The 25,752-nt window shown below is 36.1% G+C and overlaps 2 protein-coding genes and 1 non-coding gene across 7 annotated transcripts; 1 reads left to right on the top strand and 2 right to left on the bottom strand.

Annotated features, from left to right (window-relative positions):
* Positions 1-8,768: 8,768 nt before the first annotated feature.
* Positions 8,769-9,443, bottom strand: LOC111829959. Its single transcript, XM_023780275.1, has one exon. The coding sequence runs from the start codon at positions 9,441-9,443 to the stop codon at positions 8,769-8,771; it is 675 nt and encodes a 224-aa protein (XP_023636043.1).
* A 604-nt stretch (positions 9,444-10,047) lies between these two features.
* LOC111830275 lies at positions 10,048-10,155 on the top strand. The gene has a single exon (XR_002833659.1). It is a non-coding gene; the product is annotated as a small nucleolar RNA R71 (small nucleolar RNA).
* Positions 10,156-17,131: 6,976 nt separating this feature from the next.
* LOC17883467 (putative transmembrane protein At3g54730) lies at positions 17,132-22,101 on the bottom strand. 5 transcript variants are annotated; one of them, XM_023780855.1, is made up of 2 exons: positions 21,463-22,101; positions 17,132-17,752 (listed from the first exon to the last, which is right to left on the bottom strand). In XM_023780855.1, exons 1-2 carry the CDS (start codon positions 21,866-21,868, stop codon positions 17,256-17,258), a joined length of 903 nt encoding a protein of 300 aa, XP_023636623.1. In that variant the 5' UTR covers positions 21,869-22,101; the 3' UTR covers positions 17,132-17,255. The 5 variants fall into 5 exon arrangements, with proteins under 5 accessions (XP_023636623.1, XP_006288801.2, XP_023636626.1 ...); XM_006288739.2 differs by lacking the exon at positions 21,463-22,101 and adding an exon at positions 18,757-20,023; XM_023780858.1 differs by having other exon boundaries at positions 17,700-17,752; positions 21,470-22,101.
* Between the last annotated feature and the right edge of the window lie 3,651 nt (positions 22,102-25,752).

The following is a 25,752-nucleotide window of genomic DNA, read 5'->3' as shown; positions in this document are numbered from 1 at the left end:
CCCTTTTTTCTTACTTTCAAGAGGAATGCATCACTTCATGAGCAATCAAAACATTGTCATTAATATAACGACCAGGAATGAAAGCAGCCTGAGTATCCGAGACTATATTGTTTAAGTGTTTTTTCAAACGGTTAACTAAGCATTTTGAAATAATTTTATAAAGAACATTGCATAAAGCAATAGGTCTATAATCAGATAGAGTGGAAGGTGATTCGATCTTTGGTATCATACAGATATTGGTGAAATTGATACCTGGTTTCATGATGGAAGTTGCAAAGAAATCTTGAACCTCCATAATAACATCTTCCCCAATGATATGCCAGTAATGTTTATAGAACCGTGCTGTTAATCCATCAGGTCCAGGTGCCTTATCATCTCCAATAGATGAGATAGCTTCAAAAATTTCCATAGCACTAAATTCCTTAGTCAAGTCGTCGTTCATAGCTGAAGTGACTGTTGTAGCGAAATCTCCAAAGTCAATAGGTGAAACAGGGATGCCACTTGAAGTATAAACACTCGCGAAGTAGTCTTGAGCATGATCTCCAATTTCGGTTTCTCCTTGGTAAATATGTTGTTGATCATCACGAATGAAAGAGATATAGTTGGTAGAATAACGTGTTTTTGTAGAAGCATGAAAAAAAGCAGTGTTCCGATCTCCCAAATTCATCCATGTGTTTCGACTTTTTGTTTTCCAGTAGTATTCTTCATCCCTATATGCCATTTGCAGCTCACGTTGAAGAATAGGAATTTGATTACGACGTGATCTTTCCAAACTCTCCATGGCTTTGTGTAACGCCTCTTGAAAATGGATAGATAAAAAGGATATTTTTTAAAAGAGGTACACCAAAAGGGGTATTTCTCAAAAATTCTCATAAAGGTTTTAATATTAACTTACACAAAAGCAAATATAACCAAGTTTTTATTAATTAAATATCTAAAGTTTATTTCAAGTTGTGTAAGAAAAAATTACTATCTTCAAATTTGAACCCTATACCTTAAACAGTTTAGGGTATACGATTCAATTTGAATCATATTTCATTATTTATAAAATAAAAAAAAATAATGTGGATTATAAATTAAAATGCGTAATAATAATAAAACAAATAAAAATAATATTAAATTACAAATATACAAATATTCCACATCTAATTTTAATTTGGAAGTTTAGTACCCAATGTTATTTGATTGGAAATAAAATACATGGTTTATTAAATTTTGGTCTATTAATACATTAAGTATATAAAAATTTTCAAATCGAATAAACCGCTTAATTGGATTGACGGAATCACTAAACCGAGGTTGACGAAATCATTAATCCCTAAACACACGGGTAATTTGGGGTTATCCGAAGACTGCATTGTCCTTTGCTATTACCCCAAATCGAATTGGGATCGATAAACCCTAAGTTTAGTATAATTCCATTAACCCCGATTTAGTGATTCCGTCAATCCGATTATCGTTTGTTAAGCGGTTTCTTCGATTCGACAATTTTTTTATACTTGATGTATTAATAGACAACAAATTAATAAACCATGCATTTTGTTTCCAATCAAATAACATTGGGTATTAGACTTCCAAATTAAAATTAGATGGGGAATTTTTATGGAATTTTCCCTATAAAATTTAGTTTGTGATTAGTTTTCTTTCACCAATAGTTTTACAATGTGGTTTATGATTTCAATATTAAACATTTCAAAAATCCAAAATTAAATATGTACTAACGTAAAATATTACAACATATTTTTCTCTTCTAAAATTACTTTATACTGTTTAAATTCAAAAATAAGTGACAAAATGCCACAATAAAGGTAATTAACACGAGAGCGCATAGAAAGAGTTTAAAAGGACTAATGATGTAATACCCCAATCGTCACCTATCCCCATGGGTCCCATGTTCAATCTCAGTCCATGGACCCGCTTTACGTTCTTTAACTATGCCCGTGAGCCCATTGATATCCGACAGACGGTTTACGTTCAGGAGGCTTTAAATACTTGTTACTGACCCTAAAAATCATTACATGATCTTTTCCTGTATTTTGACCTCACCCACACAGTTCTGACAACCAGTTCCCGGAATGTCACCTATCCTTTGACTACTCTAGTGTAAGCACGCTTACCTGTGTAGTTCTCTCAGGACCTTTGACCAAAAGATAAGTGTACTTTGGTGACATAGGTGGCCAAATAAATTCATATAAGCCAGAGTCTCACAATTCTCCCCTACTAACAAACTGCAACGTCCTCGTTGTGCACCAAGACCATCACCCCCAGACAGTGTGAGCCAACCGTCAGTTTGCTATGGCCATGAGGCTTTGAAGACTTGTTTACCGATAATCCAAATCACCACATGATCTTTCCCTATGTTTTGACCTTACTCACACAGTTCCAACTAACACTTCCCAGACGATAACCCATCCTTTGACTACTGTAACACATGTGAATTGTATTTTTCGGGGTGTCGATCGACTTCAGTGGTGAGTGTCGATCGACACCACAATTTTTCGGTTCAACTAGTTCAAATTAATTGCAAAAATTGATTTGTGATGGTTTGGGTTAACCCTAGGCCTCGTGTTAAAAGTTAAACTCGACTTTAGTGTTATTCTTCAGCCGCTATTGCTTTCCAGAGAGTGAAAAGAGTTTCTAAGTTCTCTCCAGTGAGTTTTGGTGAGTTCTAGTGGGGTTTGGAGGCTTGTTCTTTCTGGTCTTGAATTAAAGAGGCTAGATTCGTGATGTTTCGTGTTACGAGAGTCAGATCCTTGGTTGTTTGCCCCTGTTTCGTTGTTGTTCATCCATTGCAAAAGAGGTGAGTGTGGGACCAAGGCTTATCAAAGCAGTTTGATTCATGTTTTGGTGATTTCTATAACTGTTGGTTGATTTTCTTTGCTTTTATGCTTGTTTTCTATGTTTTGGTGCCTTTGGACGAGTCTGATGAGGTGCCTTTTCGGCCATGGAGTGAAAGGAGAAGGAGACTCGTTGATGAGAAGTGATTGGATTGATGTTCAGTTTTTGGTGTCGCACGACACCAGTGATGGGTGTGGATCAACCCCAAACCTCTGTGTCACATGGAGAGTTGCGAGTGACGATCGACACTACTTGTCTCTTCGGTTTTCCAGCAGCGGCTGAGTATTGTTACTTGTTGCACTGTATTTTGTTGTTTTTGCCTGAATATGATTTGATGCTGCTTGTGTGTATAGCCCAGAAGTTGGGATGAGTGGCTCCCTAAGTAATTCTGCTCACTAAGTAATTTTGGAAATACTTATGCATCTTTTTCTGTGATGTAGGTAATGAAAAAGTGTGACAGTGGAATCAAGTCGTGGAGCGTGGGATGATCTTGGGACTCGTTGGATTGTCTGGAATAATGCTAGAATTGTTTAGGAATTGCTAGTTCTGGAATTTAGAAAAAAACATGTTAGGGTGTGATTCTATTTCTGGGTGATGACTGGTTTGGTTATGGTTGGAAGGCTGGTTTAATGCAATTGAATTATTTGGATTGTTTAGTTAAGTCTTCCGCTGGTTATTGTTGTGCGGATTGGTTAATTGTGATTATTCGGTTAGAATTGATTTAAGCCAGTTTAGCTGGTTTAGTTGGTTTAAATTGATTAGAACCGGTTTAGCTGGTTTGAATTAATTGGGTTAATCTGGTTTGCATGTTTAAAAAAAAAATAGGCTGGATCTTTTCAATTACTCCAGCATAAGCACGCTTAACTGTGGAACTCTCTTAGGACGTTTGACTGAAAAGATAAATGAACTTTGGTAACATAGGTGGGCAAATCAATTTATTTAAACCTCTCTACAAACTAGGGTTTCAGAGATGACGTGGCATATTCTCTCACTGCATGATCCAATTATCGCTTTCTCATCTCACCGTTTATTTAGCCTCATCGTAATCTCTTAACATCGTCTTAACCTCTTAACCTCGTCTTAACCTCTTTGTATTCCCCTAATTTCTTTTCTCCTCAATATGACGAAGATCACAACGGCTCTTCTCTTCCATCACGGTTTCACAACAGCGTCATCTACAAAATCACAAAGAAGAAGACTAACAGTTTGCTAGATGAAGAAGATGAAGAATAAGAAGACGAAGAAGAAGCTGAGATAATATGAGAGTTAGGGTTCAAAAAAAATTATTTTATCTACATTTGATAGTTGCATTTGTTTAACAAATTTCTTTGTTTTCTTACGTTTTATCAGTTCTACTACTATTACTACCCAGGTGATGCCCGAATACGTAAAATCTAGTATAAAATATAAATTTGATTGACTCAAATTCCAAACTACAACTAAGAATAATTGTAAGACATTAACAATATAAAGATACAAATATTGGTTTGAAGATATATAGTATATGCAAACAAATAGAAGAGATATATATAAATTTGTCAAATATAATCCTTTTTATCTTCTCAATACTTCTAATTTCTGATCTTTCAAGCTCATCTCTAGAATCAATCCTTGCGATTGCAATATCAGCACTTCATGGATCAGATTAATTTATTATCAATATAAACAGCAAAGATACAATTTATAAACAAACTAATTGAGTTTAATACCTTATAACTCTTTTCAAATAAAGGTATGTGTACCTTTTCATCCAAGAGAATTCTATGCAAATTATTACACCATCACTACAAGAAAAGTGGAATCATTGTGACTTTTGTTAGAGACTAAAATATATAGTCACAAATTTGTGACTTACGTAGATACAATTTTGTAACATATTTTTTGTCATAAATTCGTAACTGTCACAATATTATAACGAACAAAGTCGTCTCTAATTATTGTCCCAAGTCGTGACGAAATAGTGTCGATAATAACTATTGTAACAACTGTGACGATTTTATTACTAATATGTACTTGTAAATTGTGACTTTAATTTGATACTCAAAATTTGTCACACATTTGTGACTTTTTAGATACTAAATTAAGACCAAAATATTTTGTAACAAATTCGTAATTATTTTGTCATAAGATTGTTACAGATTAATTAAGTCATGTAAACATTGTCTCAATCATTGACACAATTGTGAGGATAATTTCAGTCATAACAATTGTAATAGTTATGTGACATTTGTTTCGCAAAAATACATTCTGTAACAAATTTAATATGTAATTTTATATAGAGAATGTTCAATGAATTGTGGAGGAAAATAGAAATTAATAATAAAAAATCTTTAAAATAATATAGGAAAAATAATTATTCTTAAAAGCTAAAAATGCTTTCATTGTTTATAAAGTAAATAAAAAATTGAATTTAAAGCTAAACATCCATCTTAAGCTTGCTTGGTGTATATCCAACTCATAACTACCACTTATTCCCTGCTTAAACAACATGAATATAAACACTTAATTTATTTTTTTAGTAAAAGCAAAATACATAATTGACAAATATATATATTTTACCTTCGATTGTTGGTATTAGAACTAACAAAAGAGTTAATAAGAGCATGCAATTTCTTTAATTCGTCTTCTAGGTAATTGACTCGGCTTTTCAAAGAAATTATCTCTTCTTCAATGGTTGTTGTTGTAGTGCGATTCTGGTTAAATTTTCTTTTTGTGTAACTTTGGTTGTTTGCCGGTTTTCGAAAAATGCTAGACGTATTTTTGTAATCTTCCTCTATGTCACTTTCATCAATGATTAGATGATCAATTTATGTAATCTACAAGGAAAATAATTCATCATCTTGATATAAATTAAAAGTAATTCGTCATCTAGATAGAGATTAAAAATGGTTCAAAAGTAAATAGCAATACCTGTGTATGACAAACATCTAGATAGAGATTAAAAATAATTCATCATCTGCATGTTTATCTTTTAGAATATTTGAGCTTTAATCTTACATTCTTTAAGAAAGAACTTAGTTGGGAAACATGTTTATAGTCTAGGGATGTTATCATAGACTTGTCCAGCCCGTTTACGTCCGTGTTCATTTACGTCCGTCCGTTTACGTCCATGTCCATTTATATTCGTTTAAGTTTGTAGTCTGTTTATGTCCGTCCATTTAAAACTTGGTGGACAATAATGTCCATTTACGTCCATATATGTTTATTTTTAACTATTTTTGTGTATTTCATATTTTAAATCTACTAGGTAATAGTTTTTATTAATTTATTTTTAATATAAAATTTTTATGTTTTTATTTTGTAATAAATTATTTTAGAGGACTTTTTTAAAAGACTTATTATTAGAACAATATAAACGTAAGTGTTTCCGCCAAAACATTTTCCGCCAAAAAATAGGATTAAAAATAATTAGTATAAGATGAAGACAAAATGAATATAATAAATTAATATTAGTCACAAATGAATAGATTACTTAGTGGATATGGCAACCACACAAAAAAAAAATGCAATGGAGACAAAGATGGAAAATCAAAATGCAGAAATAGAGAATAAAACAATGGAGAATAATACCAAATGAGTCATTTAGAAGAAAAAAACGAATTGAATGAGAGTTAAATAGGAGATGAAAACGGTTACAAATTCTGGATGGTTACATCATGATTCTGAGTGGAAAAGGAAGCAAAGGAGGTTGACGGTATCTTGCTCCAACAAATAATCGGCCCCTCTTAGTGCATCTAACATCACACACTCAACAAAGTGGGGGATATACAATTCTTGAAAAAGAGAACGCCTTGTTTAAAAAAGATCTCCTTACCCATAAAAGCGATGTGAAATCTCACTCGACCAAAGGAGAAGCCACTACCTGATCGTCTTCAACTCTCGCTACGCGGCTACCTGAGAATCTCATTCCATTCAATCAACCACACTTCATGCAAGCAGAAACTTGACTTGCCGCTTTTGAGAGTAAGTTTCACTACAGGAAATTTCGATTTTAGTAGTGGTCGTATAATGCTATTTATTCGATAAGATACATCTAATGCATATATAGAAAAGAAAAGCTCTTCCGCAAGCCCTCATTGCTTGGCTATCGAAGTGGACTTGTACCTTTTTCGCGTGCGGCTATTTATCAATACTGTAGCGTTAAGAAGAGCGTTGTATCATCGCACGCTACCATTGGTCTGGACTTTAGATAATGGTTTTCTGTCATGCTATTTTAAAGCCTTATATTTTAGCGGATAGTAATATGTTATTGTACTTAATATAATAGTGTTATTTTTTTCTTGTCAATGGTGTCCACCTTGTGTCCCAACACTATCCGTTCGTTCACCATGAAGTGGCATTTCTCCCAGTTGAGTACTAGGCTTGTCTCCTCACATCTTGCCAATACCCTGCAGAGATTCAACAAACATGAGGAGAAGGCGGAGCCATACATGGAAAAGTCATCCATGAATACCTCCACCATCTCCTCTATCTAATCCGAGAAAATAGAGGTCATACACCGCTGAAATGTTGCACGCGCATTACACAAACGAAAAGGTATGCGTCTATAGGCAAATGTGCCATAGGGACACGTAAAATTAGTCTTTTCCTGATCATTTGGGTGGATAGGGATTTGGAAAAATCCACTATATCCATCAAGGAAACAGTAGTAGGGATGATTGGCTAATCTTTCTAACATTTGATCAATGCAAGGAAGAGGGAAATGATCTTTCCTAGATACAACATTCAGTTTTCTGTAATCAATGCACATCCTATGGCCAGTGATAGTCCTCGTGGGTATCAATTCATCTTTTTATTTTTATTTTTTATCATTGTAATTCATCCCTTCTTAGGTACACAGTGAACTGGGGATACCCAAGTACTATCAGAGATAGGATAGATAACCCCAGCATTCAACAGTTCAAGAACTTCTTTTTTCACAACTTCCTTAAGATTAGGATTCAATCTCCGTTGAGGTTCAATACTAGAGTATGATTCATTTTCCAAATTAATCATATGCATGCAGAGACTAGGTGAGATCCCCTTGATATCATATAAGGAATAACCTAAGGCCCTTCTATATTTTCTAAGCTCAGTGACTAGCAACTCTAATTTCTCATTATTCAAGCTAGCATTAACAATGACAAGATAAGTAGAGTTGGATCCAAGGAATACGTACCTCAGTCCTGAGGGTAGCGGTTTGAGCTCAACCTCGGGAGCTTTTAACTCTAACCAGTCATAATCCGCCGCTTTGATAGAGTCAACAGCTGGGTGAGTGATCGGGTTGTCACTGACTTCCTCCTCAACTGCGCATACCTCCTTGACAGACTGATCTAGTTCTTCAAAACGTTCTGAATCATCAGTTGTCTTGTAGGTATCCAGTAATGTTTTGTAGACCTTGGTCTCAGCATGAAGAAATCCATCTGATCCATTCTTTGTCAAGGCTGTCTTGAGATGATCCTCCTCAGCAAGTTCTTCTCGAAGTTCATCAGCTAGCTGATCCATCTCTTCTATCCAGAACACCTTGCCATTGATTGTTGGTTTCTTCATAGACTCCTTGATGTCAAATGTCATCTTGAAGTCTTCTCCCAAGCATAGGTCTATCTTTCCCTTCTTAACATCAATGATAGCTCCAGCAGTGGCTAGGAATGGCCTTCCAAGAATCAGGGGATCCTTAGGCTATTCATCTATTTCCAAAACGACGAAATCTGTAGGGACTTTAACAACACCAATCCTTATTGGCAAGTCTTCCAAGAGTCCATGCGGGAGCCTCACTGATCTATCAGCTAGAATGAGAGATATGTTGCATGCCTTGTATCTTGTGAATCCTAAACGCTTAGCCACAGACAATGGCATCAGACGCACTGAAGCTCCAAGATCACATAGGCATCTGCTGAATGATAGGGGACCTAGTGAACAGGGTAGAGTGAAGGATCTAGGATCCTTAAGCTTCAAGGGAGTAATTTTCTTCTGAATGCACTGCATTCATGACTCAATATCACCATGCCTTGGACTTCTTTTGCTCTCTCCATAACCAAATCTTTGAGGAACTTCTGATAAGGAGGGACAAGTGCGAATGCATCTAGCAATGGCATTCTCAACTCAATCTCCTTCACTTGCTTTTCAAATAAAGCCTTATACTTCTCAGTTTGCTGCTTTTTGAATCGTCCTGGAAATGGTAGAGGTGGTTTGTATGGTGGGGGAACGTATCTCACAGGCTTATCCTTGGAGGCTGCAAGTGTTTCAGCATGTTTTTCAGCAGGTTGAGGAGTTTCTTCAGGTACAACCGGATCTTCACTCTGATATACATCCTCCCCTTCCAAGTCTTCACTGTCCTCAGTGACTACAACAGGTCCTTGTCTTGGAGGCAAGTTTTTACCGCTCCTCAGCGTGATGGCATGAGCAAACTCCTTAGGATTCTGAACAGCTTTTCCTGGGAGTTGGCCAGGCTTTGTGGCAGAAGTAGAAGCAGTTTTGCCCTCCATATACTTGATCTTGGAATTCAGAGTCTCAATCTTCATATTCAGATCATTGTATGAGCAGTCCAATCTCTGAGTCAGCTCAGCAAACTTCTTAGCATTGTCCATGGAGCCACTTGCTTGTCCCCGGAGGAGTTGCTGAATCATATTTTTCATGTCATGGTCTGGTGCCTGAGGAGGTAGAGCGTGTTGAGGTTGGAATCCTGGTGGTGGTCATGCTGGAGGGTGGTAACCTTGCTAAAATTGTTGTTTGGACACATAACCTTGGTTGTAGGGCACAAATGGCTTGTTTTGCCCCTATTGCTGCTGCTGTGGAGGTGGATAAACCTGATCCTGGGGATTTGCAACATTGGTGCTGCTATAAGACAGATTGGGATTCTGCTTATAAGGGTTATATCCCTTGTTGTACCCACCTTGGTTCTGGACATAGCTTATCTCCTCAGATTGTTCTCCCTCCCCATCCATAATCTGGTAAGGATCTTCTTCAGAGACAAAATGAATGTTCCTCTGCTGGCTCATCAAGATTTTGTCCAGCTAATCATTTACAACTTTCATCTCCTTCTTGTACTTCTCATCAAGATTTGTGCTTGCCCTGATGGTTCTATTATAGTCTTCATTATAGTTACCATCTGATTGAGACAGGTTCTCAACAAGCTCCCAACCATCGTTGACGTCCTTGTTTAGAAAGTTTCCATTGCTGTCAGTGTCAAGTAACATCCGATAAAGAGTACTGAGGAGAGACTCCTTGGTGAAGACATGGTGGGGGCACTGAGACTGATAACTTTTAAAGCGCTCCCATGCTTCACAGAGTGTTTCACCATTCTTCTGAGTAAACCCAGAGATCTTGTTGCACAGACGTGCAGTTCTGGAGTTGGAGAAAAACTTGGCAAGAAACGACTCCTTGCATCGATCACAAGAAGTGATAGATCCTAGAGGAAGAGTTTTCTCCCATTGATGAGGTTTGTCATTCAGAGAGAATGGAAAGAGTCGTAGCTTGAAACCGTCCTCACTGACCCCATTGATCTTGGTGAGACTACAGAGACGATCGAACTCATCGAGGTGATCCAGGGGGTCTTCCATAGGCAGACCATGAAATTTATTCTGCTGGACCATGGAGATCAGACCACTCTTGATTTCAAAGTTGTTGTTCTGCACGGCTGGAGACACTATACCCTGACGATGAGTATGGTTGCGTGGTGGAGGTGGTTGTTCATGGTTTTCCATCTCAACTTGTTGTGATGTAACTCTATTGCGTTGCTGTCTTGATGCAGGTACCAAACGATCAGAGGGCTGGAGCAAGTTTTTTGTGCCTTGCGACCGTGTGTGCATACAACTCAAATCAACTTAGCTCGCGAGATGGTTGAGTGTGTCAGTCGAGTAGGAGCAATTGAGCAAGAGTTGTACTTGAATCAATAGACAAGCAGAAAGAACAAAGTGAGTAACTGTAGTGAATGATGAATAAGAACTTGATCTTAGCAAGTCTGAAATCTCAAATGTAACAAACAAACACCCAAATGGCAGCGGCGCCAAATTGATACTAGGATTTTTCTATCAATTACCCTAGAGTACTATCATGTCATTGCAGTACAATAGGTATCAGTCTATTCAGGTGTGATGCTAGCAATCAAGATGTATCAGAAATGATTAAGTGAAGCAAAGTATAAATGATTTTGGTTTTCAATGATCCTAAGCGAACATGTTAAACATGCAATAAATGTAAGGGTGCAAAACATAGACTAGCATGCATAAGCTAAAATGTAACGATTATTGATACTGGCAAGAAAACAAAGCAGAACAAGTAAATAACAAGAGAATTAATCAGAAAGCACAAATGTATAGAAGATCCTGAGGATGAGGTTATTGATGTAGGTGGAGTATGCTAATCTACTTAGAGTGTTTAACAAACGACAAGCATACTAATCCCTAGACAATAAACTTCTAATACTAGTCAATCCAATCTCTTGGTAGAAACTATCAAGTTTACAACACTTCCTAATCTCAATTCTCATAGATGAAACATGTAGTAAACATGCATGAAGCAACAATTCATTAATGTCAATAAATATCTTAGAAAACCAATCTCTTGGGCTAAGCGTGTAAATCTCTGGCACTAGTTGGTTCAGACATTTCATCATACACCTTTCGGGCATGGAATGTCTATGACCTAGTTCCAATTGATCAGAGAAGAACTAGCTTTGAATACACTAATCCAGAAGGGAACAAACGAATCTAACTTAAACACTCTAGCAAACTAACATTCTCCACCTAATCTATCTCATCCTCAAGAACCCTAACACTACTCAAACACAGAAATCATGTTAAACATCATGAAACCAGAGTCGTTCAAAACATGCATAATAATAAAGATGACAGGAAGAGTAACAACAATGATTCAAGAACTAAAATATCAATAACTTAAAAGAAATCTCAATTACAATTCTCTAGATTGTTTGGTGGCTAACAAGAAAAACCTAAGGGTAAAAACTCGATCCCTTGGGCGATGCCAAAAGAGATCTATTTATAGCAATGTTTGGGCAAAACTTAAAAACATAAAACGACAAAGTAAAACGCGGTTTAAGAGTTGTTGTGACTAAATTGGTCGAGTGAGCATCTCGAGTAAGCATCTTTTCTGCTTTGCTCGATCTTGTCACTCGAATGTGCGCGTCGAGTGACGGTTGATCCTGTTTCGCATTCGTTCGGTTCACTCGGTCCCCCTACTCGATCCACCACTCGATCAACCTACTTGATCACGTCCGCCGAGTGAAGTATATTTCTGCAACGCATCTCTGCTTCTCACTCGATCGTCCCACTCGATCAGTCGTATGTCGAGTAACGCTTGTTCCTCTGCTTCGCTCTGCATGTCTCCTAAGTACTTGAAACACTCCAAATATGCAGAATGTATGCAAGACATGCATGATATGCATAAAACCTACCTAAGTATGTAAAACATGCAGAAAGTGATCAAGATGATGCGAATCAACAAATGAATGATGATGAATACATGCCCAAAACGCGATGAAATACAGACTTATCATGCACCTATCTAATCAATATACTCACGTTCCAGACCTTATTTGCTCATACTCATGCACTTCCCCCATCCACATGTCGTAACATATGAATCATACCCACTCATCCTCAAGCCTCTGCCTTAGACTACGTTATCCAGGAAGTTCCACTACTTTCTCCGCACTCAGGTCGCAATCTTCGAGTCATACCGGCTTGCTATTAGGCCCCCAACCTTCAAGCTACGATATCCAGGGAGTCTTACGCTAGCACTCGGGTCGTCACCCTAAAGCGTGCTTTCGAATCGTCATCCAAGGTTATCACATAACATCCGACCAAATAAGTCTAAATGTCCCCGAGCATATCTCTAGATTAGATATACCTCATGTGGTTCCCATATAGCATCGCAATGCTATACTAACCACAATCATGAAAATTTCCAAAAAAGAACCGTCAAACCCGACACTTTCTATTTTAGAAGCTCACACATATTTCTCTTACTTATGACACAAATAAGTCAAATCCAAGAAATACTCATCTTACTAAACTCAAATGTCATAATCGTTACAACCACTTTCGGAACCTTGCCTTCATCCTGGCCACTGGCTCCCAAGTCTCCCCCAAGACTCCATCACAGTCCACTTGACTTTCATCAAAGGAATCTTATTACGCCGAAGTTCCTTTACCCGCCTCTCGAGAACCCACACTGGTCTCGCCTCTAGAGTCATGCTGGCTGAAGATATACTGGAATCTTAGCCAACACCTCATCATCCTTATGTAGACACCTTTTCAGCAGCGACACATGGAACACCTTGTGGAACGCCTGCATAACCTCATGTAACACCAACCGATACGTCACCGGTCCAACCCACTCCACAATCCTGAAAGGACCCATATACCTCGTACTCAGCTTAGTCTCAGTAACTGACCTGTTAGGACCACGCAACATCGCCATCTTGAGATACACCGTATCTCCAACCTCAAACTCCAACTTCTTGCATTTCTTATCAGCATAACACTTCTGCCGATCTTGCGCCTCCTTCATGTTCATCTTCAGAACCCGAATCTTTTCTGAAGCCTCCTGAAAAAGTCTGCACCATAAATACTCCTCTCCTGGACGTCCGACATATTTGTGCAAGGGCCAAATTCTTTTATGCAAGGCCCAATATTTTTTATGCTTATAATCCTTCTATTTTGTGATAGGCCCAATTTAAAATTTGATTGTCATTTCTAATTTTTAAACAAAGTATAATTATTTATTTTGTGTTTAGTAGTTTATAAACAAAGTAACTATTTTAAACAAATATGATACAAAAATTTTTTTTATCTAATATAATGTTTATAAACAATTATAATTATAGGCCCAATAAAAAATATGATACAAATTAGTACTTTATAAACAAATTATAAACAACTTATAAAGATCTATTTTGTGCTCTGCAGATCTGAATGAAAAAGGTGAGGTCAACTCATCCAATAGAGGTGCCTCAGATGGCTAAATTTTAGAAGATTACAAACTTATTTATTGTAACTAAAATGTTCATATAATTTTGCCGTAAATGTGCGGAATTAAAAAATAACACTTTGGATAATACTAAATTTCATTTAAAATTACAAATAAGCACATATTTCTATTTTAAATAGAGGAAATGATTGATGATATTATTTTTAGAACAATACATATTTATTACTCCGACTCAGAGTCTGATCCATAAGAGGCAGAATCTGAATCTTCTTCAAAATCTCCAAGCTCTTCTTCAGAAACTATCACCAAATAATAACCTATTAATTTCCTACAAATTTATTTCCTTCTAATTTCCTACGAATTGTTTTCCCTCCTTATATCTATTGATTTCCTATGACATTTCCTTCCACTTCTTCCTTGAAGGCATTTCGTAGGAAGAATTCCTACAAAATTCTCTCTGCGTTATTTCCTTCGAAATTCATTTACTTTTTCTTCACGATCTCATACAAAAATATTATTTAAAATTGGTAGAAAATATTTCTTCCACTTTCTGACAGCGTTTCTTGTAGTTAAATGCTCTACATTTTTCCTACCCTTTGGGTTTTCGTCATAAATGCAAAGTTTTTTAGTAGGAAAATTTTCCTACCATTTATTTTGTATGAATTTTTGTAGGATATCGACATGTTTTCTTGTAGTAAAAGAGGCCTTCCACTCATAATTAATCTAGGGCTTGAAGGAAAAGGATAGGTTTTTGGTTAAGCTGAAGTACTTGGACCAATAAAGGGTGGTAAAAATAGATAAAATATTCCAAGTATGTATATAATATCCATGAGTTTATAGCCAAGACACAACCAGATAACTGCACCAAAATTGATCCAACCAGTCTATAATTTTCAAGTTTTTTTGCACCCAAAAAGTGCAATTTTTTTATATATTCAAGTTTTACTGTTTTGACAAAAAAGTATGACCATTGCAATACATTTTTCTAAATAGGTTTTTAAGTTGAGTTTGGTAATCGTTTAATTTTATTTAACTGAAAAATTAATAATAAATCAAATCTCTTTGTAGTATAGTATTCTTTGGGATTAATATTTCACTTTATTTTTATAATTTATAAGATTTTTATATATATAGTCATATTTATTCCCACAAATTTTGGTCACGATTTTCAACAAAAATAAGATAACAGTAAACATTGTTACTATTACAATCTCGTGAAGAAGTTTCGTTCTTATCGTAGTCATAATCATAAAAATATCTCTCTTTTTCAATATTTTAGGTTTATTTTCAATATTTGTTTTCTTATAGTTATGTTATTGTTATGATTAGAAATTTAGGGAAAATGAAAAATAGGCAAACGATGTTTATGATTGTGTTAGTTTCGTTGAAAATCGTGATCATGATATGTGGAAAATTGGAAAGTTGAAATAGTTCACGTAATTTTTATCATCTATAAATTAGTTTGCGTATTTTTCTGTTAACGAAAAAAGTTCATGTTTTTTTCTGACAAATATTAATTAAGTCACATTTTTTTTTGGGAATTTTTCCCCATTATAAATCTCATTAATGCAGTCAATCATTGGAAGTATAATCATTTTAGAAAATATATTATGCTACATACATTTTAACAATATTTTTTGTAGGGGTTTTCAGTTTCATTTATTTATTTTAATTATTTTCTATTTATTTAAATATGCATTAAATAAATATTTTAAGATATGTTTTAAAACAATTTTGATGAGGTTGATGCTGATGTGGATAGCCTAGATAGAGAGAGAATTCTCCTATTATATATATATTTATATTTACATGGCGGATATAGTTATGCATTTCTCGACCTCCAAGAATTGATCTAGCTTCCCGATTTTGGATTTTACATTATTTTTTATTTTGGATAATAATTTACTTTGGATTATTTATAGTTTTTATTTTATTAAATTATCATAATTTTGTAACACTTTCAATTTTAAAAATTGTTTACTTTTATAAGTTGTCACTTGTCAGGAAAAATTGGTTGTGCATCGAAATACACCCTGAAATCCATCGTACATTATCGTGTGTTGTCATTCTTAAAGGCTATCAAAGTTTTGTTAGAATACCTTCAGAATAGAAAATCCATGGATTGCCAACATTTGTTTGACGTGCCAAAAGGGCGACCAAATAAAACCGCCATAAATCTGAAAACGCATATTTGTGACTAGACCAGTATGTTCGAGTATGCATGTATGATTCATTGCATGTATGTATAAGCATAAAGTAAATAAAGCACAAGCTTTGTTAACGGGGTTCGGATAACCTACATCCCCGGGACCTAGTCTAGACTTCATTAACTAGAAAAGTTCGCAACCTACAATTGCTATATGGAATCCACCAACTCTTTCCTAGAATTGCAATGAAAGAAGACTACCACTAATTGTCTTTTCCGACTAGTGTAGATCTTCTACAAAACCACCAAAAGATCTCTCTATCTTATTGATGGGGCGACGCCACACAACTTGTGTGCATCTTCTCGAGAATACCCTGAGGCGCGCACGTCTTCATGAAGCGCCCTCTTGTTATTTATAACAATTGCTCAACCCTAAAGATTGACAATTTTTCCCTATTCCTTCACCAAATAGGAATTGACAAATTTCCTTTGTTCTTTATAGATAAGGAAATTTGTCTTTCACGTTCTCATAATACATTCAAGATGTTCATCCAGCTCAGCATTCGCCTCTTGGCTTGTACAAGTCAGTTCCAAACTTCTGTACTCCAACTCTTCAAGTAGTCACACAGCTCGGCTTCTTGTATTGCCTCATGTACTACTTCAAATACTCGCACAACTCACCTTCTTGTACTACTTCCTGTATTAACGTCAGAACTAGTACAAGCACTGCTTCATCTTCTATGACAATTCTATCCAGTCACTTCATGTATCATCGTAATATGTTGACATGTTAAGATAGCTTATAAAACTCATTCAACACCACATCTTCAAAATCAATTGCAATATGTTGTTTCTTACGGCTTACCAACGGATTTGGTCGCCAATAACAGTATTGTTGATTTTCTATGATTAATGGCGTACTATACAAGCTTGTAATCACTGGCTATTTTTACAATATGCATACAATATAAGAGCCGATATCATTCTTACAATATGTAATCACTGGCTATTTTTACAATATGTAATCACTAGCGATTTTTGTCATTCCTAAAGACTGTAAAGAAAACTTCACAATAGAAAATCCATGGATTGCCAACAATATTTTTTTGGAGTGCCAACAATTATTTCTATATTCTATATAAGTCGACAAAAAGGACGACAAACAACATCCGTCATAAATCCATTGCAATAAGCCGTTTCCTATGGATTACCAAATGATTTGGCCGCCAATATATAACAGTACTGTTGAATATCAATGATTATTGACGTATACAAGCTTGTAATAACTAGCTATTTGTACAATATGTCAATATGCATACAATGTATGAGTACAATTCTAAAACTATGTTGGATTTTGTTTTACAGAACGTTCAAGCGCAATCTCAAAAAGATCAGCATCTGAATCTTCGTCATAGTCAAGCTTACGTCTATGACTATTTCCCACTGTGGTCCTCCCGCTTTCAATCTCATCACTATTTCCTCTAGTACTGAAAAAATTGCTTAAATATCGAGGATCTATTCTTCCAATGGAGAACAGCTCCTTGCTGTCTTCGAGCCCGGCTGTAGTACCAGCACATGGGTTGGGTGTGCGCTGCCCGTTGGCTGGGCCGTAATAAAATGGAGATTGTCCCAAGTTGACGATTACTGTGGCCTCTGTCTGGGAAGCAAGAGTAGGATAGAGAGGTGTCCCAAACTCTTCAGCTTTACAATTAATGACGTGAACTAAGTGTGAGTTAACTGTGAAGTAAACCTTCTTCTTCTTCGGATCGTAACCACAACCAACCACTGTGTTTTCCTTCGCCCACTCATGTTTTTCCGATTCACAAACCAGCTTCATTCCTAACATAAACAGAGAGTAATGGTTAAGAATCTATATATAGGGCGTCGGTCTAGCGAATTTTGCAAAGGCTACAAACTAGTAACAATAATAAACTTACAATATTTAAACAGTGTGGAAAAAGAATCAATGACGCTATATCTTTCTTTAACATCACAAAACATAACCATCATCTTTTAGCTAATTTAATTCAACTGATCAAATCGTTCACAACTTTACTATATGTTCGTGAAAGGAAAGAAAAAAAATAATAAAATCTTCAGTTCTAATTAGTGAAAAATTGGTTTGTGTTTTGGGTTTTTAAAAACTAATCAGAAACAACAAATAATCTCCAATATCCATAAACACAACTTAATTATTATTTAAACCATTTCCTTAAATCATAAATCAGCAAAGAAATATTAATTTCGGATTTTTTATTAATTCTAGTTTACAAATTTTGGTTTTAAATCATAGTCTTATAATTCGGCTAAAAATGATATCATACCCTAATATATCAAACTAATTTTTGTAACTAAATATCAAACATGACACAACATATCTTAACAACGAATAATCACAGTTTTTAATCAACAAATCTAAATTTTTGGTAAAGCATGCCCATCAAACATAGCGCAAAATTTTTTTAGTAAAGCATGACCCAGAAAACATAAAGCAAATAAAAAATTAGTAAAGCAATAGTCAACGCATGGCCAGAATAATATTCTACTAAATAAATAGAGTTGTTGTTTGTTGGCCTTTGGTCAACAAAAGCAATGAGGTGTGATAACAAATGGGGATTCTAGATGATGTGGAAGGTTGGTTTGTGACCAAGATGTTAGTGGCTCTCCATTCCTTATTACCAAATATAAAATCCCAAACTTAATAGGACGGCCAACTTTTATATACCTTACCGTTTACTTTTCTGCTACAATCTTTCTATGGAAGATTGATTAAGGAGTTTGAAGATCGATTGGAACTAAATGATATAAAAGACCGATGCAAATAGACAAGTAAATATACGTACCATCAAGATAAACAGAACCGTCCGATTGGAACCCAATGGAAGCCAAGAACTTCCCTGGTAGTCGTGTCTCGCCCCCGCTGAAGAAACCACCGGTCGCTAGTCCTAGGGACAAAACTGCCTCTTCATTTTCCCCATCCCATTCTCTTGTTTTAATATGTTTTAGTCCTTGACTCTTGAACAACTTGGTTTTTTCACCTTCGACTAATTCAACGTCACAACCTACGTTACCACCACGGCTTCGTTGGAGTATTTCCAGGATTGTGATTTCAAAGTAAGCCTCTTGTGGGAAAGTAGAACTTAGAAGTTGTGGTCCAGGAAGTGGTAAAGCTGCTCGCAGAACCATCAAAGGGTTTTTTGCGTTGACCGTATCTTTCAACGCTTGATTAAACTTGATCGTTTGTGTGAATTCCACGGAGCCATTTGAGACTTCCCATGTGATCACTACACCAGGATTTTCGCTTCCTGCCGTTGTGCAAAGCCCTAAAAGAACTGATCCTGGGGAGGACGCAGTCACCAAAGGAGCTGTTGCATGAACAAGGAATCCAAACCTCGTCCAACCATTCTCTACCGCTTCGGTCACCAAAGCTGGATGATCCGTCCAGAGGAATAGACCAGGCTTCAACGGGAATCCTCCCGTTTTGCTGCGGGAGACTGGATAGTTGTTGATATTTCCTCTGCGTTTGGTGTCAGAAGTATCTAGCTGGTGGACGAGACTGGTCTGGTGGAGCTTTGAGATTCTAGCCTGGAAGCTATTGCTCCGAAAAGGACTGGCCGAGTTAAGGGTTGTGCTGATCTGTGGTTGGCGGAGACAGCACCAGCGACGGAGGAAGACAATAAGGAGAGAAGAGAGGACAACGAAGGAGATAATACCTGCGGTTAAATGGGCCCAACGAAGCATCTCTGGGATCGAACAAATTCTAAGATAGGGAGAGCGATGTATGGAGAAAAAAGGAGAAAGATCGAAACTACAAGAAGAAAGCCATATAATTTCTGAAACATTAATATTAAATCATTTGTTGAATTATATTTTAAACTTTACCTCAGGGAATAATATACAACTAGATCAATACCCCGGCTGTAGGCCTGTAGCACGATTAAAATTTAAGTATTTTTTCTTATTTTTTTGATATATTATATTAATTTTAAACAATCTCAACATATAATTTATATTCTATATTTAACTCATCGTCCGATCATAATTCTGTCATCATATAACTAATTACGTCTAAGCTGTATTCTGCTATAACAATTTTCAAAAACAGTTGACCAAAAAAAAAAATTTCAGAAATAAATTTATTTTTAAAAAAGAATTGAAGTATTGTTGTACTTTTTATTTTTTTGATATGTTTACTCTTTCTCATATTCTAATAAAATATATAATCAAAATATTTTAAAATGTATCAAATTAAAATATGTAAATAGTTTATTTTACTACATAAAATTATGCATTTTAACAAAATAAATAAATGAAACTAAATATTAAAATATTTTAAAAACTGATCAGATACTTAGTCAAAATTTTGCTTGAATATATATTATTTAGTCAGAATTTTTAACGAGTACTATTTTCTAATAGATTCCACAATTAATAGTTGTTCAAAAAAATATAATGACAAAAAAAAAAGTTGTTCGAAAAAATCAAATCGTGGTGGAAAAAAATAATATTATATAGATGACATGATGATTTATTTGTTTCATGATGCATTCAAATTTGCCCTTACCTACCCTATCAATTAAGAGAACAGTGTAATACTTAGGGATCCAATTTCACAAGGACTTAATGTTTATATAAATAGATTATTGAGCGAACTCAAATCACAGATTTATAATCATTGCAAAGATTATCTATGTCTAAAACTCTAAATTCCAAATTTCTTTGCATATTTAAAAGTTTAGACAAGCATTAAATATTAGGTTTGATTTTTTTTTTTTTGGGCAAACTAGACTTTTATAGATAACTCTAGTCTCCAACAATGGAGAAATTGTTAAGCAAATACAACAAAAAGGCTACAAAAGCCAAAGAAACCGCACCTAGAGATGCCAACCGGTAAACATGAAAGAAAATGATAGAAGCATAAACAACAATTAAGCAACTAAGAGTGCTAAAACGTGAAATGAAGCTTTGGAAATCAAAGAGCACACTTGGTGATCTACGGTCCAGAGATGCTGCATCCATGACTGAATAAATAGCATCCTGAAAAATAGCTACAAAAGCAAAGGCGACAAAGCACCAGCTTCCTGAGCCTACGAGATGTGAGGGAAACCTCAACTTGGGAGAAGTGTGGGGTTGCAAAAACCACCAACTCTCGATGAACAAATCTGGTATCCAAGACCCAAGATTGTCACATGTTAAGACGTACAATGTCTTTTCGATAAACCAACGTGAAACCAAACCAAAGGAACGATAACACGAATTGACCTTGGCCACAATTTCTGAATAGCATCCTCAAAAGGAGGTAAGAGAAGCATAAGCTTAAACAGAATCGTAAACTCCTCATACTGAGGTAAAGGAATCCGAAATCCAATCGGAAACAAAACAGCCTCATACTGAGGTAAGAAGAAACAGAGCTTAAGAGAACTCATAGCAGCCTCATACTGAGGTAAAGACAGCCTAAAACTAGCCGAAATCATTTCATCCTCATAGTGATAAGAAAAAGAAAAAAGGCATGTTCCAAAAGAAGGCCAATAGTCCAGAAAAATCACTACCTCTTACCAAAACAAAACCTTGAGATAAAGTGACTAGAGAATGGGAGAGACGAGGGGTAGAGAACCAGAGCTCCAAAGAGGCAAGAGGAAGTGACTGGTACCACGCACTGCACACAACAGTAAGATATCGCAAGGAAACGAAAGGAGTGCCATCAAAGGGCATAAGAGGAACCAACACAACCCATGCTAGAACAAGTTTTGATTGAAGATCTGCAAACATGAACAGCATAATAAAAGGAGAGAAGGAAGAGAGACCGACGAGACCATATGTTGGGTCAGGAGGATCGGGAGGTTCCGGAGGAGCCATAACATTGGACAGATGTGGCAGAAGAGCAAACGGCCACAGATCTGGAAGAGGGAGAATCCGAGGTGGAACAAGAACAGGAGCAAACACCAAAGAAGCCATGAGAGAAAGGAAGAGGAGGGAGAAAGAGGAAGATTCTCGCCGGTGGGCGAGAGGCCACACCGACGGCGGCGGCTTAAGACAAAACCCTAATCGCCTAGTTGAGAGAGAAAAACTGCAATGATATTAACTAAGTATAAAGATTAGGTTTTATAAGTTCACAAAATCCTTTAACCAAATTTTCTTACAAATAAGAATTTTGTTCATCTTTGAGAATTTTCAGAAAATCAGTAACACCTTCGTCTCTACCGATTAACATAAAATCATATTATAGTTTACTTCTACTACTTTAAAATAATAATAAATACAATCTAGACGAAGAGCTTTATTGACTAAATCCTAACAATCTAACAACCTAACAATTCATGGTGAATGATACAAACATTACTTACTAAGAAAATGAGTAGTTTGAGGCTCCTCAAACTATCCACATCATCAGAAATAAACACCTTAGAGTGACACCACGTGGCTTTTATGTAAAAGTTTAACCTTTTTTATATATGATCTTTCAAGTTTCAACTATGAGAACCAAACAATTCATCTTTCCTAATTAATTTGTCAGTTTAACTATGAGAACCAAACAATTCCTCTCCCCCAAATAATTTGTGAGTCATGACAATGTCGATCCTTTTTCCTCATATTTCGCGTTAATCTAATTAATTGCGATCACGTGCCCTTTACCCTTGCTTTCCTACTGAAATTACGATGAAATGTTCCGATCATCAACATCCAACGTGGTGGACAAGCATCCTCAGCCAAACATGGTTAAAACGTGTAGCTAGAAAGAAGAACGGTAACGTTTTGGCATGGTGGTGACGAAGACGTAGGTAGCATGAGTTAACCGGCGGAGGAGTATGTCAGAGACTTGACAGAACATGATTAAAAGGGAGAGATGAGAGATCTTTTGAACGGCAAGATTTCTAATGTTACGTCATTTACTTTGTTTTTTTTTTTTTTGCTATGGAGAAGTTAAGTAAGTAAGTATGGAGCATTTAGAAAATAAGAACTGTTGTGTTGTCTTTTCTGCTTTTGTATATATGGAAACACTTTAGTATGACTATAGTATTTTATATAAAATTGTGAAATCCATTCGATTGGTTTAACCCCTCTCTAAAGGAGACCCTCTTTGTCTCTTGAACCTTTTCATACATAGCCAAATGAGTTTGTATTCACTTCACATCCAGATTCATGGTTACTACTTAAAGAATGTTAAAAGGAATAGTTGATTTGAATGCTTGTCTAGGTTCTATGACTGATGACATTTTGTGTTGAGATTAGCATGGCTAAAGTCTTCAGAGCATGGTCTATATGATTTGCATTCAAGAACTGTAGACAACGACATTGGTTTTAACTACTTTAGCAGCAATTATTGATTCTAAATCCCACCTTCAAACCTCTTTTCCTATTTTGAATTTGCTTGAGGCCAAGAAAGAATAATTTTGGGGGAGTAGATGTGTCTGGATTTTACTCATTTTAGCACTAGTTTTATGCATTGTGTTTGTCATTCTAGGTCTCATTACTTGATCATTTATGCATATTTGCCTTGTTTTGCTTCACTTGTAGAATCTAGGCCTTGCATTGCATGCACTGTTATTTTTGTGCATAAACAGGTGTTTACCGAAGTGAAAAGAAGCAAATAAGGACAAATCGACCAAGTGTAGATGTTGCATCCAATCGAGCAGAAGGATCCGAGACATGGAATCGATCGAGTGTTCGAGTGGACCAGAGAAGCAGCTCGACCACCCATTTGACCAAGTCATCCGACCAGACCGATCAGGCACCGTTAAACCGACTCTCTATTTTGTCTGCTAGTGTTTTAGGGCTACCTAAACTTGCTATAAAAGGCTCTTCGCCTAATGACTTATTATCTCGAGTTGTATTAGGGTTTTTCTTTCTTTTCCTTTAGAATTTTCAGAATCTTATAAACTCTATATCTTTTGATCTATTGTATTTTCTGTTGTTTCTTTGTATTATCTTGCTTGTTAGATCATTATCTATCTAGTTATGCATGATTTAGAGATTTCTGGGTTGAGTTCTTAATTATGTTTGTCAGATCTGAGTAGATTCTTAAGGTTTTGGGATGAGTTAGATGAGTAGGTGGAGAATGTTACGTAGCTAGGTTGCCTATAGGTAGAAATATTTAGAATTCCTTCTGGATTAGTGTATATAACAATAATCCCATTCTGATCAAGTGGTGATTAGTTCTCAGGCTTCCACGCCCGAGAGGTGTTCGATGGAATGTCGGATAATCTAATACCAGAGAATTTCATATCTAGCCCAAGAGATTGGTTGTCTAGAGTGTTATTTGAAATTAATGAGCTGAGTCTTAATGCCTATTCATTTCATGTTTTATCAACTAAAAGTTGAGATTAGGAAGTGATTTGAATTTGATAGCCTTTGTCAAGAGATTGAACTGGTTAGCTTATGAGCTTGCTGTCTAGGAAACAACATTGTTTGTGTTTGATTGATTTTGCAACCTAGTGAACTTAAAGGTCTCCATTGAAGTCACCATCTCATCCCCAGAACCTCCCTTTAATGGATTGATTTACCTTGCTTCGTTATTGTTCTTGCATTTGTAGTTCACTACATGTTCTTATCACTGAAGTTTCATTTCAGTTTTAATTCAATGTTGTGTATCGCTTAGTTTCTGCTTGATTTAAATTCTGTAGTTGATAGTATAAAACCTTTCCTGCTTGGCTTAACTTATTAAAGATTGATTGTATCTAAACTGTTTGCACGTGTCCTTATGAATCGATAAAGGCTTTTATACTACAATTAATCTGGGTGATTGATACCAAAAGCGTAGAAAACCTATTATCAATTTGGCGCCCATGCCATTTGGACGTTGAATTTGTTCCAGTTTGGATTTCAGTTTTGCAGGATTAAGTTCTATATCACTTTCACTTTTAATACTAATTTGGTTTGCTTGTCTGCTTGTCTGTCTTGATTTTCAGGTACCACTCGACCATGCAATCGACCAATCCAACTGATTGCCCTGCTCGAGTACCTAATTGATTTGATGGTTTGGATAGTGCAGATGTATTCGCTGGACCAATTCATGATGAATATAAACTACCAGCACCACCACACTCTATGAACTTTCTTATCAGTTTCAAGGTGGCTATTATCAGCTTATGGCTCCCCAATATGGTTTTGAACATCCAGCACCTTGGATTGCCCCTGTTGACAAATTTGAGTTGAAGAACATGTTGCAATAGTTCCAACAGCTGCAAGCTGATACTCATTTAGACTTGGCTACGATGTTCGATGAGGTGAGTAACACAATGAGTTCCTTATACAACGGCCTGAACCAAAATTTTAACGCTTTTAACAACAGGACCATGTATTTGGAAGACAGTATGACTTTTATATCTTCAGTTGAACTCCTAGGAAAATCAATCTACCATCCCAAGGAGTTTGCAACTGCCCATGTTCTCAATTTAGGAGCACCTCCTACACTTCAAAACCAGAAGTTAAGCCCTGAGGACAATGATGAACATGATGGGGAGGATTTCTTTCAAAATGAGTCTCGAGCTGCTCCAGAGGATCAGCCCGGCCAGGGGAAAAGACACCACGCTTTATAAGAAGAGAAGACACCATGCCTTTATCCCCCTCCATACAGACCGCCATTTCCATTCCTTGGAAGATTCAAGAAGGAAATAAAAGAGGAGTATAGGGAAGTACTAGATACTCTTACGGGAATTGAACAACAAGTAGCTTTGATAAAAGCTTTTGCTAATGTCCCTTCCTACAGACCAATCTCCAGGGAAGTGCTTTTAGAGAGGATTCAAGAGAAAAAGGAATCAGAGAAGGCTGCTAAGGAAAAGCTAAGCAAGATGAGAGAATAAGAGCACTAAACCATGAGAGTAATGTCATATTCCCAAAGG

The sequence above is a fragment of the Capsella rubella genome, unplaced genomic scaffold (genome assembly GCF_000375325.1).
Source record: "Capsella rubella cultivar Monte Gargano unplaced genomic scaffold, Caprub1_0 scaffold_6, whole genome shotgun sequence".
NCBI classification, from domain to species: domain Eukaryota; kingdom Viridiplantae; phylum Streptophyta; class Magnoliopsida; order Brassicales; family Brassicaceae; genus Capsella; species Capsella rubella.
This window is presented reverse-complemented; position numbering and strand designations above follow the sequence as displayed.

What these genes read in the sequence shown, in the direction of transcription:
- LOC111829959 (XM_023780275.1), bottom strand. Translation starts at nt 9,443, where the DNA reads ATGATTCAGCAACTCCTCCGGGGACAAGCAAGTGGCTCCATGGACAAT.
- LOC17883467 (XM_006288739.2), bottom strand. Translation starts at nt 19,654, where the DNA reads ATGCTTCGTTGGGCCCATTTAACCGCAGGTATTATCTCCTTCGTTGTC. An exon ending in CGGTTCTGTTTATCTTGATG is followed by an intron (nt 17,753 to 18,756) that starts GTACGTATATTT and finishes TGTTTATGTTAG; the next exon opens with GAATGAAGCTGGTTTGTGAA.